This window comes from Gopherus evgoodei, chromosome 4, assembly GCF_007399415.2.
Source record: "Gopherus evgoodei ecotype Sinaloan lineage chromosome 4, rGopEvg1_v1.p, whole genome shotgun sequence".
Classification (NCBI taxonomy): domain Eukaryota; kingdom Metazoa; phylum Chordata; order Testudines; family Testudinidae; genus Gopherus; species Gopherus evgoodei.
In genome coordinates this window covers 43,429,172-43,445,653 of record NC_044325.1, presented here as the reverse complement: position 1 = coordinate 43,445,653, position 16,482 = coordinate 43,429,172, and the positions used below count along the sequence as shown (strand labels likewise).

General features: G+C 52.1%; 1 protein-coding gene across 2 annotated transcripts; it reads right to left on the bottom strand.

Annotated features, from left to right (window-relative positions):
* Window positions 1-46: 46 nt before the first annotated feature.
* On the bottom strand, window positions 47-16,077 carry LOC115649906. Of its 2 annotated transcripts, XM_030559038.1 has the most exons (13): window positions 15,291-16,077; window positions 12,956-13,132; window positions 11,472-11,577; window positions 9,054-9,176; window positions 8,270-8,501; window positions 6,913-6,936; window positions 5,844-5,966; window positions 4,491-4,678; window positions 3,340-3,539; window positions 2,856-2,947; window positions 2,369-2,423; window positions 1,740-1,837; window positions 47-1,558 (listed from the first exon to the last, which is right to left on the bottom strand). In XM_030559038.1, the coding sequence occupies exons 1-13, from the start codon at window positions 15,485-15,487 to the stop codon at window positions 1,302-1,304; spliced, it is 1,872 nt and encodes a 623-aa protein (XP_030414898.1). In that variant the 5' UTR covers window positions 15,488-16,077; the 3' UTR covers window positions 47-1,301. The 2 variants fall into 2 exon arrangements, with proteins under 2 accessions (XP_030414898.1, XP_030414899.1); XM_030559039.1 differs by lacking the exon at window positions 5,844-5,966.
* Between the last annotated feature and the right edge of the window lie 405 nt (window positions 16,078-16,482).

Genomic DNA, 16,482 nt, shown 5'->3' with positions numbered 1-16,482 from the left:
AAGACCTCTTAGCTTTTTTTATTGTGGAGGGTGAGGGTAATAGACTTTTACAGGAAATGTTCATACCAAGATTGAGTTGTACCTATGGGAAAAGGCCAGCTTGAGGGTGCCTCAGTTTCACCAGCCTGATTGTCCTAGCACCTGCACCACAGTTACAGTAACCCCCATTGCCTTCAGTAAATACCATTTCACATGCTTGTTAAGTGCAAAGAAGACCAGGCCCACTCTCCTCCTGCAAACATAATGAGAGCTAGACCCCAACCCCGGGTCTCTCTGCTCTTGTAGGGAACCACCAACAGTTACGCTACACCATGCCTGCCACGCCGGCAGTGACCGCATGAAGGAGATTAGTTGTCCCAGGCTGCTGGGTGATCTATATGTCTTCCCTTCACCAAGCAGCAATCTGGGAGAACTAGTCTTCCTCGCTGCTGGCATAGCAGCCAGCTCCCCCCTTAGCCAAAGATGACAGCGTTCTCTTCCCCATCCCCAGATGGCATGCCACTTACACCCAGACATCACACAGCATCAGACACTTTTCAGCCACTTGGAGAAAGCCAGTCACTCACTTTCTAGCAATACTGTCCCCCGTCCTTCCAAAGGGGAGATTTCTGGGTGGTGAATTCTCATTCATTCCAAGCCAGAAGAACCCTGTTCCTGGATGGCAGAAAGGAACTGCCAAGTTGCAGCTGAGATCCAGCCAGCTTTGGTGGGTGACTCACATCCTCACCTTACAGCCCTCTCTTCAGAGCCTGCAGCTAGGGTGACCAGACAGCAAGTGTGAAAAATCAGGACAGAGGATGGGGGGTAATAGGAGCCTATGTATGAAAAAGACAAAATAATCAGGACTGTCCCTATAGAATCAGGACATCTGGTCACCCTACCTGCAGCAACCCCCTCTCCTCACCCAGTTAAGAGTGAATATATGAGGTCACCTTCATTTCCGCCCAACAGAAGCTGGGATTTGGGTCAGGGAAGAGAAGTGATATACAGCAAGAGAGGAAAGCAAGAGACTAGTTCTGCCCAAAGCCTTGGGGGAAATTCCTCTAACGGGACACTGCAGATTTAGTTCAGGCTTCCGAGGATAATTAGGTGTCAAAGCATAGGCATCATGCAAGTGTGAGGCTGGGGATTTGTGCCCAGTCCTCAGGCTCCATGTCCATGGGCCCCAGCATAGGCAAGAAGTCACCACAGGTTTCAGGGAGACATTCCAAATGTCGGGCAGATTTCACCTACATGCAGAGACTTGGTTCGCTGCTTTGCTTTGATTCATTTATTGCCACCCACTGTCTACCCATGTGTCTCTATTTACCATGACACAGAACCCCTGCTGTCCTGGGCTTGGTCTCCTCTAGGTCCAGCTGGATCTTGCTTGTGCTATTGTAGAAGGTCCCAGCACAGTCTGAGCCACCAAAAACCAGCACGGTGCACAGGTTGCACTTGCTCTGGCTCTCCTTGTCCACATCTGTCAGGTGGGCAGAGGTGAGGTTGAGCAGCATGTGGCCAGCCCGGGGCACTAAGGAGAGGTGACTGTGTGTCACTGTGCTCCATGCAAAGGTATCTGCAACAGAAAGGAATGATTGCTGCTGGCAAAGCTGTCCTCTGCACCAGGGATGAAAGAGACAGATGGACACCAGGTTGCCAGAAATACCAGCAAGTGCATTGTCACTGCAGCACAACAGCTACCTTCAGCAATTCTTTGTCAGTCAGCAGCTCTGAGGAGGGGATGGGGAGTTACTCACCAAGGTGAAAGGTGAATACATCCTGCAGGGCTCCCTTGGCATTGCAGCCTCCACTGATCAGGATCTTCTGGTCAGACACTGGCATTGCAGCATGGAAGCTAGAATCAGAGCAAAGCATAACAATAACCAGAGCAAAACGTGCAGGGGACTCAACTTCCCTGCCCTTCCTCCCCCAAACATCACCTAAGGGGCCTCTACTTACCTAGGAGAGGAAGCCTGGGATAGTGATTCATGCCACAGATGGGAGTCAGGACTCCCAAGTTCTAGTCCCAGGTCTGCCCCTGAACTGTTGCATGACCCTGGGCAAGTCACTTTCTTCTCTGTGCCTTACATGGTGACTCACCTCTGCAGGTGCTGAGAGGCACCAGAGAACCTCAGTCAAAAGATGCTAATGAAGGGCAGAGGATTTTATGTTTGCAAGTACTTAAGGGCCTCCCTTCCAGAACCAAGCATTCTCCTTATAAGGGTTTCTCCCTTTCTTTGGCTCTGGTGCTGCCCAGGCACTGGGGAGGGTGAGTTGTGCTGGGTGGTAGCCCTGCAAGCATGCAGGAAGCACAGTTCCAGCCATGAAGCGAGATACAGAGGGGTGGGGGAAGAAGAGGCCTCTTGATCCTGCAGCAGGATCTTACCAGCGTGAAGAAGGCTGTCCTGAAAGAAATGGGACTGGCACATACTCCATGTAACCTGAAACACAGGGGAAAAAGCAGGAGACACTTCAAATGCATGGAAATCCTAGCAGCTCTGCCAGCCCCACTGCAAGACACAAACCTCTGTGCTGAACGTGGGGAACATAGGGTTTGCTGCATCAAATCAGAGCAGCAACCAGTTTAATCTGCTACCCAGCTTCTTGCAATCACCAGTGCCTGATGTTTCTTACCCCCTGCCTTGGGCCAAGCCATCTCCTACCCACCCCATCAGGCCTTCCCTACATCCATAGCTTCCCATCCCCTTACTCTGGTCCAGACACCTCAGAGCCAGGCTGTCTCCTTCCCATATCACATAAGGGCCCTCATTCACCCACTGTCCCCCAATCATGTTTCCTAAGACAGGCAGCCCTTGGATTCCCACCCCAGGTCCCCAGTATAGCCTAACAGGATAGTGATGTCCTCTTCTCACCCAGATCCAGGATGTGCACATCATTCAGGTACAAAGAGGTCCTCTGACCCCCAAAGATCACCAGCTTGTTCCTCAGCAGAGTGGCTGAATGGCTGGGGAGAGAGGGAGGTGAGTGAGCAAGGCAGCCTCTGGAACTTCTTGGAATTGAGGGTTCAGTCTCTTTTCACAAAAGCAGGCTTCCAGGAGAGCCATTAACTCAGCTACGCGCCCCTCCCCACCCCCCCAAGCGCCGCCCCGCCGAAACAAACAAACAAAACCCTCCAGCGCTGCCCGGCCGAACCAAAAAAAAAATAAAAAAACCCGAGCGCCACCCCACCCCAAGGTGCCACCCCAAGGTGCCACATCCTTGGTCGGCTGGTGCCTGGAGCCGGCCCTGCTGTGGGGGACAATCATGCTCTGCCCTCCAGGTGTGGAGATTAACTAAATGGGACCTGCTGGTGCTTCCCTCCCTCTATCTTTGAGGGCTGAAATGAAGGTGTCTCACCCGAGCCGAGGTAAGGGCTTCTCTCCCTCCACAATGGGCTGGTACCAAATCTTGTACTCAGGGTTGAAGACGTACAGTGTGTTGCTGCAGGCTCTGGACTCCAGGGATGCCATCTTGGGGAAAGTTCCTCCAAAGATAAAAAGCTCCTTATGGTAGATGGTGGCGCTGTGGTAGGCCAGTGTCGGCACCTTCCCCTTGGCCTGAGGAAGAAAGCGTGAAAATGAAGCACACAGGTTGGCATGGGTCAGCTCCCTGCTGGCCATGGGCATAGTGAGTCCTGGTGCCACTCCACCTGCTCTATGACCAGAACTCTAAGATGCGGGTGGACAATATCTGCTCAGTTTATGTCCCACCTTTCTCTGACCTGAATGAGGCATCACCCCACTGATCCTAATTGGTTCTGAACACAAACAGGAACAGGAGGTCATTCTGGAAACATTTCCACCCCAATCACTGCTAATCCCACCTATGCCATTCTCTCTCAGCCCTCTGGCTTTCCTTGTGCTTTAGTGCTGCCTAGAAAAGGAAGGGAGGAAGGTGCAGGGGATCACCAGCTGGGAAAGTTTCTCTCCAGGAAACAAAGATGGAAGGGGGAAAGCACAAGATGAGGGCCTCTAAACCAAGAAAGCCAGATCATTATCTTGGTGCCCAGACCAGGTTTTCACTAGCTCCCCACAAATGGGGGACCATTTCCCCTGCAATTTGTGTGCTATTCTCCCAAATAGCTTGGCTCAGACAGAGCATCCAGTGTCAATCCATTCTGCCTCCAGCCTCACTCACACTGGATGCACTATCTGGTTTCCAGTGAGCTTCAAGCTTTTTAACCAAGTTTTCCTAGCTGGGTCTAACTTGGCTCGCCCCAGGGGACAAAGCAAGGAGGGGATTAGAACCCAGAACAGCCCACTTCCCCTTTGCCCTCCTGAAGGCTCCCATTGATGACCCTCACCATATCCCTTCCACTGATCATGAAATGGGAACCAACTGACAGTGCCTGACACTGGACTAGAGGCCAAAGAGTGAGCACAAGAGCAAGGACATGGGCATATTGCTCTTGGGTTCCCTGTTGGTCCTTGACAGAAACACACTTCTCCCCCCCTCCTCTCTCTTCCCCCCATGCTTTGTCTCTTTCCTGCAGAAGCTCCGCTACTCACAGCCACGAGAAGCCACTTCCAGGTGGATGTGTCCAGGATGTGGATAGTGCTGTAGGGCTTGCCCTCCTTCATGCCCCCAAAGACATAGATGCGTTTGGTGTCCAGGTCATAGGTGGCAGTGTGACCACGTGAGCAGGGCGGCACAGAACCCAGTGGTGGCAGATCCATGGGGAACCAGAAATCATTGTCTGTCGGAGTAACGCCATACTAGTGAGGGGGCAGAGACCCTCCCTTCACGCCTCACACCTCAAAAGCCCTATCCCCTATCAGCCTTTGGTCAGGACCCTGCTCCCTTCATTCCTCCCACTCCTGACTCAGTGCCAGAGGGAAGGGCTTACAGCAGTTTCTGGGGTTGGTGGTGGAGGGTGTGGGGGCAGCATATAGCTGGGGAATAGCATGGCAGAAAAGATGTGTGTGTGGAAAGCGGCAGAACCCTGGCTTCACCTCACAAACCCCTCAGACACTGCAAAGTGTCCGCAGCCTCTGCTCTTTGAAAGCCACCCATCTCCCCCTCCCTGCTTCCAATGACGCTCCTAGTCCTAACAGCCAACAGCAGGAGCAGCTCACACATGCAGGACTGCAGGTTCAGACTGCAGCCCATGGCACAGACCTCAGCACTGGGTGGCGCCAACGGATGGCCCCCAGTCTCAACAGCATGCAGCCTTCTGCTGAGTGGAGGGACCAAAAGGGGGAAATGGCGCTACCAGAAAGGAGCGGAGAGGAGGAGGAGTCAGCAAAGAACATGTAAAAAGGATAAAACAGAGAACAAGGAGGAAGCTGAGCAAGAGAGAAAAATGGAGAAATAGCTGCCCATAGCAGTGTGAGCTGAGGTGCCACGGGGGCATCCTCCTACATTCTCATCCCAGCGGAAGGAGCCAGTGGCTTCCAGCCTATCCATGCAGAATAATACTGCCTTCCCTGCAGAGGGTTCAGCACAGAATGGCATTTCCATGGGTGGAATGCTTCATCTGCCTGGCTCGGAGCAGACCAAATGCTTCGCCCAGAGATGCCTTCCGTCCCTAGGGACCTCTGCCTTCAGGAGCAGCGCCAGGGTTTTTGGCGCCCTAGGCACAGGACCGGCTCGCTGGTCCCATGGCGCCAGTGGACCTCCCACAGGTGTTCCTGTGGACTGTCCACTGGTCCCGCGGCTCCGGTGGACCTGCCGCAGGCGTGCCTGCGGATGCTCCACCGGAGCCGCGGGATCAGCGGACCCCCCGCAGGCACACCTGCGGGAGGTCCACTTGAGCAGTCTGCTGCCCTCCCAAATCCTGGTGCCCTAGGCGACCGCCTAGGTCGCCTAAATGGAAGCGCCGGCCCTGTCTGCCTTCCCCTGCCCAGCCCCAAACTTCTCACCAATCTCTAGTTTCCAGAGAGAATCCTTGCAAGGCTGTTGATTGGCTCCCTCTCCACCAATCAAAATGGCTGTTTCTGGGTCACTGAGGCACATGGCGTGACACCATCGTGGGCTCGGACAGACTGGAGGAGGAGAGACCAAACCGAACTGTGTCACTGGACCAGATATGGGGGCCTCAGGGTCTCCTTGCTTCCATGGAGAAGGCAAAGTGAAGAGGCAGGGGCCTGGACTCTCATGGGAAGGTGGTAGCCAGAGGCCCTGAACCCCCAAGGACAGATGGTAGGACAAGAAGCACTACATACCTATACCCAAGTGGTCTGGAGGCCAGGGCCCCTTGGGCATGGGGATTTTCTTGTTGGCTTTAGGGAGTAATCATGGGGTTTCCCCTTCCCATTCTCAGTAACACAGGAAGTCAGCAGTGGGGAGTCTGGCTAGCTCCAGGATCATGCTCCCTGCACTTCATGACAAGCAGGTCGGGGGCATTTTGATCCCTTTGAGCATCCATGCAGGAAAGGATCCTCAGCTGTGGACAGGTCCAGTTCTTTTCTCCTACATTTAAGGGTATTGGGAGAGACTGGTGACTAGGGGACTGCCAGCTCCTAGGGCATGTGGGGGGTGAGAGGCCAGGGTTCCCCCCAGCTAGTTCTTTAGGGAAGCTTCTTCCCTTCTTCCATTTCCCTCTCCTTTCCCTTCCAAAGTTCTTCCCTTACCAACAGCCCCCCATACTAACTGGCAGGGAAGCTGGAAAAAGTTTGGTCAAGTATATGCATCATTTTTGCCACCCACCCACCCCCCACCTTAGTGAGCCCCACCAAGTACCCGGTGGGGCTGCTCAGATTTCAGGGAGGCTGCAAGCAGCATTGGAGATAGTTCCTGTCCCTCTCACAATGCCCAGGGTGTATAGTTTGGGGGCAACCCCACGAAGGCAGGCAGAGTACACATAGCCTGCTCACAGTTCCTGAGGCTTAGGAAGTTAAAGGGACAAACATGAATATTCACTCCAAGGCCTATGACATTAAAGGAACAATATCCCCAAGTGGCTCCAGGATCTGAGCACCAGGTTCTCACCTTGAAGCTCCTTCACCTCCAAGTCTGCAGAGAGAAAACACAGACAGATGATGGTCCCCTGAAAGCAGCAGCAGGGAGTCGCCTCCTAGAAGCTACTCAATCCTGTGATGCAGTGCAAATGCCTCTTCTCCCTACCCTGGCACACTGCCATGGAAATGACACTTCTGAACATGGAGATCCATGGGAGTGGATACATGCTAGCACACTGGTTCCAATCCAGCCACATATCGGGGTGACAGGCTGACTCAGAGAGAGTGAAGAGTCACCACCAGCTCATTTCGCCTGTCTGCGCGAACCTCCAGGTTCAGAGACTTAGGTCTCAAAGCATAGGAGAGTAGGTGAGATTAGTGCTGGTGAATGGTGAAAAAGGGAGAGCGCTGGAGAGAGCTGGTATCTGTATCCCCAGAACAGGTACAAGTAAAGCAGGGCCTCCCTCTGCCACTGTGCTTCACCCACTCCCTGGAGGGACCCGTCTAGGGTGAGACAGGAAATCAGGCTCCATGACTCCTCTGCTCAAACTGCCAATAAGGGGAACCATTGTGACAGTGGTTTTGGGATGGGGATACTTGTTTCCCTAGGAATGGGACTAAGACCCACCACCACATTTCATACAATAAATAGCCTTCAAAGGCTTACAGATTTTGGCCCAAGCTGGGGTTGAATTGGAACCAATGCTCTAAAGGACAAAGGTTCCGTTTCCAATTCCCCAGTCTCTGTGAGCCAGCCAACTCCCTGCAGACTGTTACATATAAAGGATGTTCAATGCAAGAACATTTTTAAAAATACTCTCCTAGCACGCTCTGCATTTGACATCAATTAATGACGTGTCCACAAGACCAAGAGATATAGTACTGGTAAGGGAGACTGGCTGGCCCAATGGACAGGGTACAGGACTAAAGATCATGATACCGGCAATCTCAGCTCAGTTGTGTCAGTGACCTACTGTGCAACAATGGGTAATGTTCTCGGTGCCTCAGTTTCTTCAGCTATAAATGGGGATAATTACATTTATCTTCATTTGTAAGTGCTTTGACACCTACAGACGAAGAGCTAGGTGAACTATTACATGGTGCAGAGCAGTGGCATTCAGGAGACCCCGAGTTCCATTTCCGACCAAACAGGCAGAGGTTGCACACTCAAGCCATTTGTTCAAGGACAGAACCGGAGAGAGATTCTCAGGGTTCTGAGAGGGACACAGGGGACCCTCTTGGCTGGGGTTAGGAACACACTGGGCAACTGTCCCTAGAGGCAGCACGCACAGGTCTGGGAGTCAAGCAGGCAAGACCCAGAATAGACACCCTGAAAGCAATCATCCTAATGTCTGCATCTCATGCCAAGTTTATGGAACCAGAGTTACCTTCAGCATCCTGCTCCCCTTCACATGCCCTGGGCTCAAACAAGACTTTCCTAGGCTGCTTTAGCTGGAGAGGACTAGGCTTGCGGATTTTCCTCCTGGCCTCCTTGGGTGCCTTCTGGCCAGTGGGTGACTCTGGGGTAAGGGGCATCAACAACTTTTTTGGTGGTGGAGATGAATCCTTACTTCTGGTCCTTTGTGCTCTGGCAGTTACCTCCAAACTCTGACCTTTAACCTGTCCAACAGAAGTGACAGCAGAATCGGTTGCCTGTGGCTTCTGGGAGAAAAAGTAAGCCTGTTCTATATCTCACTTGGCTCTTTAGATCAGTCTCATCCATGGCTGGAGATGACAAAGGGACAGGTGAGCCAGGACCCCCCCAGTTAGCCCACTACTGTGGTGGAGGCTAATTTTGTGGAGAGAACCAAGCTCATGTAGCCACCAGCTGTTCTTCCTGCTGCATGCCCAGCCAGCAGTCCATCTTCAGATTGCCAAGTGACGAGTGGCAGAGCAAGAACGGGGGCATTATTGGAAGGTGGGAGAGCAGGATAGTGACAAGCTGAAGCATTTACCTGTAGACACCAGGTACATTTGACTCAAGTGAGGAACATTACAATTCATTGATCTTTCTAGCAAGACCAGACCTTAGCTTCACTAACCTGTTCAGCCAGGGCCCTGATAGGCGAGTGTGCCAATGGCTTTACCTGCAAATAGAGCTCACTGGCCTCGAATGGCTACAAGCAAGGGAGAGGTGGGAAGGTACAGCTGAGGTGTCCAATGTACACATACCTCAGTGGTATCGTCCAAGACCTGGATGGGGGACGTGGTATCTTCCGGGAGGACTGGTGACTGGGTGGGCTCTGGTGCCAGAAACGGACGACTGGGGGTGCTGTTGTAGATGCCCTTGAGCAGCTAAGGGACAGACAGGGACCGCAGAGTAGCATAAGAACAACATTCTCAGCCTGCCCCCATGTTTCATACACACCAGCGGCTTAGTCTCCCTCACTCACAGAGTGAGAAAAAAGCTAAATTACGAGAGAGATCAACTGCAGGCCAGGAGCCCGGTTCCAGCTCTTAAAGATTCCTAGGCCAGAAAGGTCCACTATGATCATCTAGTCTGACCTCCTATATAATACAGGCCATAGAACTTCCCCAAAATAATTCCCAGAACAGATCTTTTAGAAAAACATCCAGTCCTTGATTTTAAAATTGCCAGTGATGGAGAATCCAACATGACCCTTGGTAAATTGTTCCAAAGGTTAATTACACTGATAGTCAAAAATTTCTTATTTCTGGTCTGAATTTGCCTAGGTTAAACTTGCAGCCATTGGACTGTATGATACCTTTCTCTGCTAGATTGAAAAGCCCATTATTAAATGTTTGTTCCCCACATAGATACTTATAACTTGTAATCAACTTACCCCCTTAACCTTCTCTTTGTTAAGCTAAATAGATTGAATTCCTTGAGTCTATCACTGTAATGCACATTTTCTAATCCTTTACTCATTCTCGTGGTGGAACCTTCTGCAATGTATCACAATCCTGCTTGAATTGTGGACAGCAGAACTGGACACAGTATTGCAGCAGTGGTTGCACCAGTGCCAAATACAGAGAGAAAATACTTGCTTCTCCTAGCTGAGATTCCCTCATTTATGCAACCCAGGATTGCACTGGTTCTTTTTGACACAGCATCACACTGAGAGCTCATGTTCAGCTGATTATCCACCATGACCCCAAAATCTTTTTCAGAGTCACTGCTTCCCAGGCTAGAGTTTCCCATCTCGTAAGTATGGCCTGTGTTCTTTGTTGCTAGATGTATACATTTCCATTTAGCTGTATTAAAACACAGTGTTTGCTTGCACCCAATTTCCCAAGTGATCCAGATTGCTTTGAAACAGTGACCTGTCCTCTGCATTATTTACCAGTTTCTGTGTCATCTGCAAACTCTATCAGTGATGATTTTATGTTATCAATGACTTGGAAGAAAACAATGTTAAATAGTGTAGGGCAAAGCACCGAGTCCTGTGGGACCCCATTGGAAACAGCTGCTCAACGATGATTCCCAATTTACAATCACGTTTTGAAATCTAGCAGTTAGCCAGTTTTTGGAACTTGGACTGGTGGTGATGAAGGTGTTTCTCACCCCAGAGGTATTTACCATAGTGGATACTCATTCATGTGGAGCTTCTTTGCTTCTCTTTCTTTCCCATGGGGCTAGGCAACTGTCTAGGGGGAACCGTCACAGAGCTATTGCTGGGAATTAAGCAGAGCACCCAGTGCTGTGATAGCTACAAACAATGTAACAGCCAGGTCTGGCTCCAGGCACCAGCTTAGCACTGGGGCGGCCACTCCAGAAAGGGGCGGCACTTCCAGGTATTCAGCAGCAATTAGGCAGAGGGTCCCTCGCTCCTGCTTGGAGCAAAGGACCTCCCGCTGAATTGCAGCAGATCGCGATTGTGGCTTTTTTTTTTTTTTGGGTGCTTGGGGCGGCAAAACCCCTGGAGCCGGCCCTGGTAACAGCCCCAGGGAAGTGAAACAAGGCAGGAATCCTCAGAGTCAGCCAGCAGTGAGACCCTGGAACCGATTCAGGTGCGGGCTCTGAAACATTGCAAATATGAACATGCCAGGTCCCTAGGTCATCATTCCCAACCTTGACAGCAATGCCACAGGCCTCGAAATCTGCAGGACTAAGAGAGTGGAAAGCTACATGGATGCTCAGATGGACAGACAGACAAGGAGTCTGAACTCAGCCCATGGATTGGAGCCTTATTCAGGAGCGCTGCAATCAGGAACTTTCCAGCCTTGTATCAATAATAATACCTAGCTTTATAAAGCTTTTCATCCATAGACCTCCAAGCACTTTACAAAGGAGGGTAATAGCAAGAAGGAGAGGATCCATCTCCGGGGCACTTGATCCAATGTTTTCAACACATGGGCAACCAACTGCCTGGATACCAAGAACTGGGGTCAGAATGAAATTGAAACATCCTTTATCTATTAGTATCCTGTGGCATTTAAAAGTCAAAGGTGCATTGGTAGACCTGTGCATAGAACATAGGTCTGGAACAGCAGGGCTTCAGGTCAGGCCTGAGGTGCATTAGCACATCTGTGGGAGGAGACCAAGCACTGGAATAGCAGGGGGTGTTGCAGGCCATAATCAGCACCCACAATAGGAAGAACAGGATATGTAGGGAACTGCTTTCTTACCTCTCCATTGACAGTCAGGAGAAGTTTAACAGGGTTGCCACAGTCCATTTGTTTCAATGAAGCCATCAGAACATCCACCCTCCAGTCACCTTCCCACACAAGGGACCTGTGCAAGGACCACAGAATCTCAGCTCACAGTGGACACTGCCCAGGGGAGACATCCTGCTCCCTTACCAGTGCTAATGTTCCACAGAATTCAGTGCCCCCAGGCCACAAAGCACTCAGCCCTGGGAGGAAGCTCTCCCCCCCTTCTGTTCCTTCCAGATCCCTTGGCTGCAAGGATTCTTTTTCACCCTAGTAACAATATTGGGGAGAAGGGCTGATCTGGGGGAAATTGCCACACCAATAAGGGGGGTAAAGGTGAGCTGGGGAGCCCTTCCAAATTCTCTCCCACCCATCTTAAGTTCCTAACTTAAGTTCTATAGGATGGTCAGAAAAAACTATGCAGTTGTATTCTACAGGCCTTCTCCACAGGAGTCCACACATTTTTTATGTTCAGTTTGGGACGTTTCCTTGACAATCACCACACTCTCCTGCCCACAATCATTAGGCACTATCTGCCAGAGGGGGCTGATCAGAGCAGACAAAATAATTGATTACAATCTTTGAGAGGGGAAAGATGGCCGAAAAATAAAAACTTGTCAGGTTCTCCCTGCCTACGCATCAGCTCTGCCTGCAAAAATGTTCAACGCTTTTTGTGCTAGCACAGAGCTGGCTGGGTGCTTTCTGCTGGCAGCTGCCATGCTACATCTGTGCTCCCCACTGCTACAACAGTTGCTGTAAGGGGAGCTTCATGCCCGTATCCCCCATGGGTCCTGCACCCTGTCAGACCTGTTCACCCCAAAGCTGGCCACCACAAGGAAGAAGAGGGGACCAAGCAGCTTCTGCACTGCCTGAGTGTGCTGCAGCACATTTTCCCGTTGGGGCCAGCTTGCTAGTGCTCAACCCTAGCCCAGAGTTTTAAGAGTTGGTCCCAGGAACGAGACCTGGAGCCCTATTCCCACTACTCCCCATATAAGTTAGGAGAGACCCACTCCCTCCACGTCCTCTATTCCCTTGTTAGCTGAGGAAGACCTGCCCCTCCACACACCAGAAGAAACATCTGCCAGCAATCAGCTCAGATTGACCTCTAATAACAAAGGGGACCTAGTCGCCAACCATCCACCAGCACCCACCAGAAGGGATCCACTCCCCACACGACAAAGCACCCCTCAGCCGAAGACCATAGGGGCCCATCTCTCACTGCTGTCACAGATGTAAGGAACAATTACAAGAACCTCCTGGAAGGGCTGGGATGGGGTAGCATGGGTTGACAGAGGAGTTGGGGTGGAATGGCTGATAGAATTGGGAGATGATGGGAAAAGATCACTGTTATGTACCCAGTACATATCACTTCTGTCACCCCTGATGTGGAGCATTTTTCAAGGAGCTCCCTGTTAAACCATTGGCAGCATATCAGTGCCTATCCAAGCCCCAACATTTACCTCACATCAGACCCCAATTTGCCAATCCTTTGTGGCTTAACATCTGGATTCACCAGCACCTCCACAGTGATGCTTGTGTTTTGGGAATAACGATTCCAGTCACCCAAGCCAAAGATTACAAGTTGTTTTGGCAACGGCAGAGGCAGCTGAATCTGGTAACACATCCGGCTGGATTTGCTTGAAGAGATAACAAAAAAAAAAAAAATGGTGTAGCAGAAATAGAGGAAGCCCAAATGAAAACAAGGAGAGACCTGGGCAGATGTCCATGTGAGGAGAGACTGAAAGGATTAAGACTATTTAGTTTAGAGAGGAGATGAATAAATGGGGATGTCATTAACCTACAGAAAATAATGAATGGGCTAGAGAGGGCAAATCAGATGCTTCTATTACTCTTTCTCATCATAATATAAGGACAAAGGATATTCAATCAATTTGAAAATGGAGGGGCAGCTGGTGTGCACAGACCACTGTCGATCATGCTGATCGGTATCATTTCACTGGGTCCTTGTACTCCCTTGTCTATATCCAACTGTTGGCTCTTGTCTTAGGCCATATCTACACTACCATTTATGTTGGCAAAACTTATGTTGCTCAATGGTATGAAGTAAGGGTACCATACCACCGTCCAGCCAACGGCCACTGCTCTCTGGTTACCCAGCTCTGACTGTGTGCAGGAAGGGTTTTTTCCCTAAAGCTTCTCTCCCCCCATCCAAAATACATTCCACACACCCCAGTTTGAGAACCTCTGTCCTAAGGCTATGTCTGCATTAGATTCCTTACAGCGGCACAGCTATACCGATGTAGCCGCGCTGCTGCAGGATCTCCCATGTAGCTGCTCTATGCCAACGAGAGAGAGCTCTCCACCCCCACAAGCACCAGAAGCTATGGCGGTGGGAGAAGCTCTCCCACCAACACAGCGTTGTGCACACTAGCGCTTATGCTGGCATAATTTAGGTCACTTGGGGGGTTGAATATTCACACCCCTGAGCGACATATATTTTCCTGTCATAAGTGGTAGTGTAGACATAGCCTTACTGCTCTGTGTTTGTACAGCACCTAGCACAGTGGTGCCCTGGTCCACCACGGCTCCTAGGCACCACGGTAATACAAATAAACAATAATCATAATTTAATTAAATTGAAAGGCAACACATTTCAAACTGATTAAATATGTACAAGCTCCTTAGAGAAGGGACCATGGTTGGTCCCTAATCCTGACTAGGGCCTCTGGACACAGCAGCCACATAAACAAAGGATGGCACTCAGTACCAGATCACTGACATCCCTGTCACCTGCTAGGTGCCCACAATCCAGGGGCCCAGCAACTGCTGTCTTTAATCAGCCACACCAGGGTATTACTGTGCCAGCCGCCCTGGGCTCATTCTGGCACAGCACTGAGAGTGTAGGAAGTCACGGCGGGTGCAACCATTTAAGAGACCTAGGTGGTCGCCTAGGGCACTAGGATTTGGGGGGCAGCATTTTCTTCGGCAGCAACCCCAGCAGCCAGATCTTCAGCTGCCCCAGTCGCCACTGGTATTTAGGCAGAGGGAGCTGGAGCACGGGAGCCTGGGAAGGGCCGCCTGCAGCAAGTAAGGGGGGGGGTAGGCTGCACGCAGGGGAACTCCCTGCCCCAGCTCACCCCTACCCCGCCTCCTCCCAGAGCACACTGTGACTGCTTCACTTCTCCCGGCTCCCAGGCTTGCGGTGCCTAAGCTGATTGGCAGGCAAGCCTGGGAGGCGGAGAAGTGAAGCGGCAATGGTGTGCTTGGGAAGGAGGTGGGGCAGGGGTGCCTCAGGGCAGAGGGTGTGGAGCTGGCGGTGGGTGGGCGTGTCAGGGCAGAGGGGGGATCTGCCGCTGGGGCGGGCACCACAGGTAGGTGGGGGCGCAAGGTGGAAGTTTCGCCTTGGGCATGAAACATCCTTGCACCAGCCCTGTAGGAAGTGCTGCGTAAAAGCCACCTACCGCTTCTAGAGCCAGAGAGGAAGGCCGGGTACTAGCGAGCTGCGTTTAGTTTACTCCCCACTGTTTGGCACAGCTAAGGGCTGGCGGGGCAGGGGCTGTCTGTCCCGCGGGGTTCACACGCCGGGGACTCGGGGCAGCGGCACACCTGCGGGATGGGTGCCAGCAGTGGCGTCGCCCGCAGGCGAAGCGGGGAATTGCCAGAGCTGAGAGCCCTGACCCGTGCGGGCTGAGCGCGCTCGGAGCCCAGGCCGGGATCCCACCGGCTCCGCGCAGGCCGAGCCTCCGGGAAAGCCCCAGGCCCCGTGGAACTCGAGAGAGCCGGTGGCCGGGCCTACAGTGCTCGTCCCCGGGTCCCTGCCGCCGCGGATCTCACCTGCTGAGCTGCCGGGCCGGCTCCTGCAGCGACCAGAGCACGTAGAAGCGGAGGCTGGTGCCTGGAGCCGGAGCCACGCTCCGGGGCACCTCGGCCGGCGCATCCCACTGCCCAAGGCCCCCGGGAGCCCAGCTCCATCGGCGGTGCGGAGACCGCCCGCTGCCTGAGGCCGAGGGGCTGGGACTGGAAAGCAACATGGCCAGGGAGCAGGTAGGGGGAAGCCTCGGGCTTTATACTCAGCTCGGAGAGGAAGAGGAACAGGACAGCCCCATCTGGGGACCCCCTGAGGGCCCCGATCCTGGGGCTGGAAGGAACCGGCGGTACCCCATAACGGGGGGGGAACAAACCCCTTTCCCCAGGCCCCGGTTTTCCTCTTTTCTTGTATTCATTCTTGTAGAGGGGTCTGACCTCAATCCACCCCCCCTCCACAGCTCCCCAGACAACCCCACCCACATCACTGCTTCCGCCATTCCCCAGCCGTGAAGGGGGCACACCAGTTGGTCCTGTCATTAGGCTGGACATCAGCTATTAAACCAAGTTTAGCCCACACCCATGTAAAGTCATCATGGCAGTGGTAGAGGTGGCAGCAAGCAAGTCCAGTCCCGGTTACAGCATAGATTGGCCAGTTCCCCTTGGTAATCAGAGCACTGCAGAAATCAGTGCCATGGTCAGTGCTTTTTTTGGATCTGGAGCTTAGTACACAACAGGATCTAGTTCTGGCAGAGCTTGAGCCCTTTGTCTGTGAACCAGGTTGAAGTGGTAAGAGAAGAGGATTATGTCTGACAGCCAGGGTATGTCTACACTACAGGATTATTCTGATTTTACATAAACCGGTTTTGTAAAACAGATTGTATAAAGTCAAGTGCACACGGCCACACAGAGCACAATAATTCGGTGGTGCGTGTCCATGTACTGAGGCTAGCATCGATTTCTGGAGTGTTGCACTTTTGGGTAGCTATCCCATAGTTCCTGCAGTCTCCCCCACCTATTAGAATTCTGGGTTGAGATCCCAATGCATGATGGTGCAAAAACAGTGTCGCGGGTGATTCTGGGTAAATGTCGTCACTCAATCCTTCCTCTGTGAAAGCAAGGGCAGACAATCATTTTGTGCCTTTTCCCCTGGATTGCCCTGGCAGATGCCATAGCATGGCAACCATGGAGCCCGTTTTGCCTTTTCTCACTGTCACCGTAT